Raw genomic sequence first — 4,977 nt, 5'->3', positions numbered from 1 at the left:
CTATAACCCGGAAGTGCGCCGTACCGCTCTAGGAGTTCTCGTCTCTGTGGCTCCCGCCGGCCGGAAACCGCTGCGTTTTGTCCCAGGTGGTGCCGTGTGGCCTGGGAATTGGCAGAACCAGGGCTCTGCCGGGTCAACACCTGGCTGGCTGGTCCAGAAATGACAGTCAGTCTGGAGATACTGATTTTGTTCTTCTTCCACTCCCCCCCCTCCCCCCCACGGTTTTCCTCTTCCTCTCTCCACCTCTGCCATCCCGAAGTCTACACTTCCCCTTGTCCCTTTCCGCATTTTCCACCCGGCTCGTGTGATCATATATGCAGACACATGTTCATGTGCAATTACAGACGGGCACTGTGGTGTTTAACCGGTCGGTTAGTTTTGTGCTATGGATCGTGGGGGAGCAAGAATACCTGTTGCCCTAAAGATCCTTATAGCCCAACAAGAATCAAATTGACGGATTGAAGGGAGAGCATCAAATTTAATAGTATACGTGAGGGGAAGCCACACAGACATGACATTCTAAAGACTGGCAAAATGAGGCACATATGTCATTCTCAACTAAAGAGAAGGGGTCGGAGTCTGAGACTCCAAGGGAAGGAATGCAGTTCACCAGATGAAAAAGAGTTAAGTGTCTGGTAAACAAACGTTTTCACGACCGCTCAGAAACAATGGGAAATAGAGGAGGACCCTGATCAAAGAAGCCTTGCCAGGTTCCTCTATGTCCACCATGCCTACTTCATACCATAGTGTGGTTGTCCATGGTTACCGCTCTTCCTGGAGCAGCTCTTCTACCTAAATTCTTTTTAGGTAACTGTGGGGGCGGTAAAGAGCTTTTCCAGAATCTGCTGGGTTTCTATTGCTTTTTGACTCAAAATAGCCTTCACACCTAGGAGGCCCATCTTGGGACAGCCTGCCCTTGGTCCCTACAGGATCCAGTTACTAAATCTCTGTGTACCTCATTTCCTTATCTGTAAAATAAGAATAACAGTACACATACCAGGCAGTTATCATGTGTAAAGAGCCCCTACAGCCAGATAGATCCTTCCAAGTCATCTGGAATAATTTTTAAGCATTATTTTTAATGGTCTTAAGGCATTTATTTTAATAGCTAATTTACTATCAATAGCATACTAAAATATATTTCTTTTTGTTTTGACGTTTCTTTATTTCTAAAGAGAGATAAAGCGCACAGGAAAGGGGCAGAGAGAGGGAGAGAGAGAATCTCAAGCAGGCTTCCCACTGTCAATGCAGAGCTCAACTCAGGGCTCGATCCCACAACTGTGAGATCACAACCCCAGCTGATATCAAGGCTTGGACACTTAACTAACGGAGCCACCCAGGATCCCCCTAAAAAATATTTCTTTTGTTGTTGTTGTTGTTATAATGAACAAGTCTGCAATATGTATTCTTTTTTTAAATTTTTTAAATGTTTATTTATTTTGAGAGACAGAGAGAGACAGAGCACAAGTGGGGAAGGAGCAGAGAGAGAGGAAGACACAGAATCTGAAGCGGGCTCCAGGCTCTGAGCTGTCAGCACAAAGCCTGACTCCGGGCTCAAACTCATGAACCACGAGATCATGACCTGAGCGGAAGTTGGCTCTTAACCAACTGAGCCACCCAGGTGCCCCTGCAGCATTTATTCTTATGCATGCCCTCCTCATAGATGATTTTATTTCTAGTAAAATTGCTGGGTAGAAGAACATATATATTTTTAATAATAACAGGTCCTGTTAGATTGCTTTCCAAAAGGCTGTAACCACCTCATATTTCAAAGAACAACAGACATCTTAGCTTTTCCAAAATGAGGACAAGGATCCCCTCATGTCACATGGGAGCGAGAAGGTTTTCCCAAGATTATCCTCTAGTCTTGGCCCTCAAAGCTCTTTCTCTAGGGTCCTGTTGCCCTCCAGATAACAGCACTAAGCTAATTTACATATTCCAACTATTTCTCACATTTAAAAAATATTATTTTCTAAAACCCATCAACTTCTTTCATATACCTATCACATTTCCCAGCTTGTATTAGCAGAAGGAGCCAGGAACCCACGTCAGTTTGCAACCTTGTCTGCATTTTTAAAAATTTGTTTGTAAGACCAAGTTTTGTCACATAATGGTATATTGCCCTATGTTTCCCCATACATAAACTATCTGTATATTTATCTATTAGCTGTTGCTTATCTAGTGATTGCAGGGTGATATATATATTATATAATTATTATATTTTGCATAGAAAAAATATAATATTGGCTACACTTTCAAAACCACAACTTTACTTTTTATGTTTATTTTGTGACACACATCTTTATCATTTCTATTCATCTTGTTTGGTCTTACATTCCATTTATTCAATTGTCATAAATTCAATTCCCTTCTACAAATGTGACAGAAAAATATATTATTTTTAATGAATAGCTTTTTAAAATGTTAACTTTTGATTCAAATATAATTTGTTATAATTTATACTATGAAGAATAGACCCAAATTAAGTAGTTACCATACCAACTTTTTGATTCACATTTAATTTGTTGCGATTAACAACACCTGTTGTAAATGTGTTTTTTATGAAGGTGCTTATTTTCATAAGCAAAGTGTGAGAAAGAGAAATATATATTTGGTCTTTGTCCCCAGTTCCTGACACAGAACTTGTGTTTTCCTGAGTGATAGGGGTGATAGGAGCATCTTTTATTATTCATAACAAGCCCTTCCAGTCATACTAGAGTTTATCCTAATAACGTGATTCATGGCCTCCGGATGAAGGGGCTGGTTGCCAGAGGGAACAACCTCTATTGGAGGGTTGGAATTTCTGGCCCCTTCCCTGGATTCCCCAGAGAGGAAGAGGCTGGAGATTGAATCACTCACCAATAATTTAATCAATCATGCTTGTGTAATGGAGCTTTCATAAAACCCCCTAAATAATGGGGTTTAGAGAGTTTCAAGGTTGGTAAACACATTGAGGTGCTGGGAGGTGTCATGCTCTGAGAATGAATGGACATCCTACCCACCACCCCTCCCTGCCAAGCCTCACCACCTGCACCTCTTGCATTCAGCACTTCCTAGGTGGTTTTGTTTTGTTTTGTTTCGTTTTTTTAGTAACAAACTGGTAAAAGTAAGAAAAGTGTTTCCTTGAGTTTTATATACTGTTCTGGCCAATTATCAAACCTGAGGAAGTTGTAGAAATCCTTGACTTAGTTTGTGGGTCATAAGTATAGGTGGCCTGGACTTCTGATTGACATCCAAGGTGGAGGCTGTTTTTGTGGGACTGAGCCCTTAAGTTGTGGAGTCTATGCTAACTCTGGGTAGTTAGTATCAGAATTGAATCGAATTGTAGGCCACCCCATTGGTGTCAGAGAATTGGCTGGTGTTGGAAATAAACCAACATAACTGGTGTTAAAAGTGGTGTAGATAAATATAGCACATGAAGGTTTTCTTTAGTTGGCTTTTGAGCACAATTCTGGTGAAACATATATTTAAAGGAGGATATATTTCAGTTTATTGTTGAGCTTTTCAATTCAGAGTAAAGCATCATTTTCTCATATTCTTTTGGACAAAATGGCACTCCTCAGAAATCTCCTCAAAGCTCCTTTAACATCCTTGTTCCTCAAGGTGTAGATGAATGGGTTGGCCATAGGAGTAATAACACAGTAAAACAGTGTCAGAGCTTTGGTAAGGTCTTGAGGGCTGTCCCCTGAGGGCTGCATGTAGATGTAGATGCCGGGGCCATAAAATAAAGACACCACCAGTAAGTGTGATGAACAAGTGTTGAAGGCCTTAAGTCTCCTATCAGCAGAAGGGATTCGAAATACAGCTTGGGCAATACAACTGTAAGAGACAAGAATCATGGAGAGGGGTCCCATTATCAGAAAGGTGGCCACCACTGCTAAAGTGACCTCATTGATTGTGGTGTCCGTGCAAGCCATCTTAATAAGCCCGGGCAGCTCACAAAAGAAGTGATCTAGCTCCTGATTCCCACACAGGGGCAGCTGGACTGTGAGTGTCAACTGCAGCAGTGAATTTGCCAAACCAATGAGCCAGGCTGAGCTGGAGAGCTGCTGGCAGTGCTTGTGGTCCATGATTACAGAGTACCTCAGAGGCTTACACACAGCCACATAGCGGTCTAAGGCCATGATGCCAAGCAGGACACATTCAGTACAGCCCAGCCAGTGAAATATATAGGCCTGCACCATACAGCCTATATAAGTGATGTTCTTGTTGGAGCCTCCCAAGTTGAACAGCACTTGGGGTACAGTCGTGGTGGTGAAACAGAGGTCCAAAAAGGAGAGGTTTGTGAGGAAGAAATACATAGGACTTTGGAGTTGGGAATCTAGTTGAGAAACCAGAATAATAGCAATATTTCCCAACAGTGTCAACGTGTAGGAAATCAGGAGGGCAAAGAAGAGAGGGAGATCCAACCAAGGGTATTTGGTAAAACCCATAAGAATTAAATCTTCTGGAAAACTTTCATTCATGTGCTTCATTGAATTTTGATGGGAGACACCTGCTAAGAACAAGGAAGATAAGGTTGATTTTAAAACCCCAAGTTAGGGGCGCCTGGGTGGCGCAGTCGGTTGAGCGTCCGACTTCAGCCAGGTCACGATCTTGCGGTCCGTGAGTTCGAGCCCCGCGTCAGGCTCTGGGCTGATGGCTCAGAGCCTGGAGCCTGTTTCCGATTCTGTGTCTCCCTCTTTCTCTGACCCTCCCCCGTTCATTCTCTGTCCCAAAAATAAATAAACGTTGAAAAAAAAAATTAAAAAAAAAAAAACCCCAAGTTAGCAGAAGTTTTGAAGACATGAGAAAAAATATACTTTTATGCGAGACAGGTGGGGGACACGCTCAATATAAATCATAACAGTAATGAATATCATAATTATAATTAACATTATAAAGTAACATTTGAAAAGCCCTTTCAGTAGAGAAAGTGCTTTCAAATCTATATCTATATCATCTATATCTATCTATATCTATATCTATATCTATATC

General features: G+C 41.8%; 1 protein-coding gene across 1 annotated transcript; it reads right to left on the bottom strand.

The window, feature by feature from the left end:
- Nucleotides 1-3,530: 3,530 nt before the first annotated feature.
- LOC112853602 (olfactory receptor 2B11-like) lies at nt 3,531-4,475 on the bottom strand. The gene has a single exon (XM_025917160.1). The coding sequence runs from the start codon at nt 4,473-4,475 to the stop codon at nt 3,531-3,533; it is 945 nt and encodes a 314-aa protein (XP_025772945.1).
- Nucleotides 4,476-4,977: the final 502 nt, after the last annotated feature.

This window comes from Puma concolor, chromosome B2 (genome assembly GCF_028749965.1).
Source record: "Puma concolor isolate L17-30 chromosome B2, mPumCon1.1.hap2, whole genome shotgun sequence".
Lineage (NCBI taxonomy): Eukaryota > Metazoa > Chordata > Mammalia > Carnivora > Felidae > Puma > Puma concolor.
The sequence above is the reverse complement of the archived record's forward strand: the minus strand, read 5'-3'. Positions and strand labels throughout refer to the sequence as shown.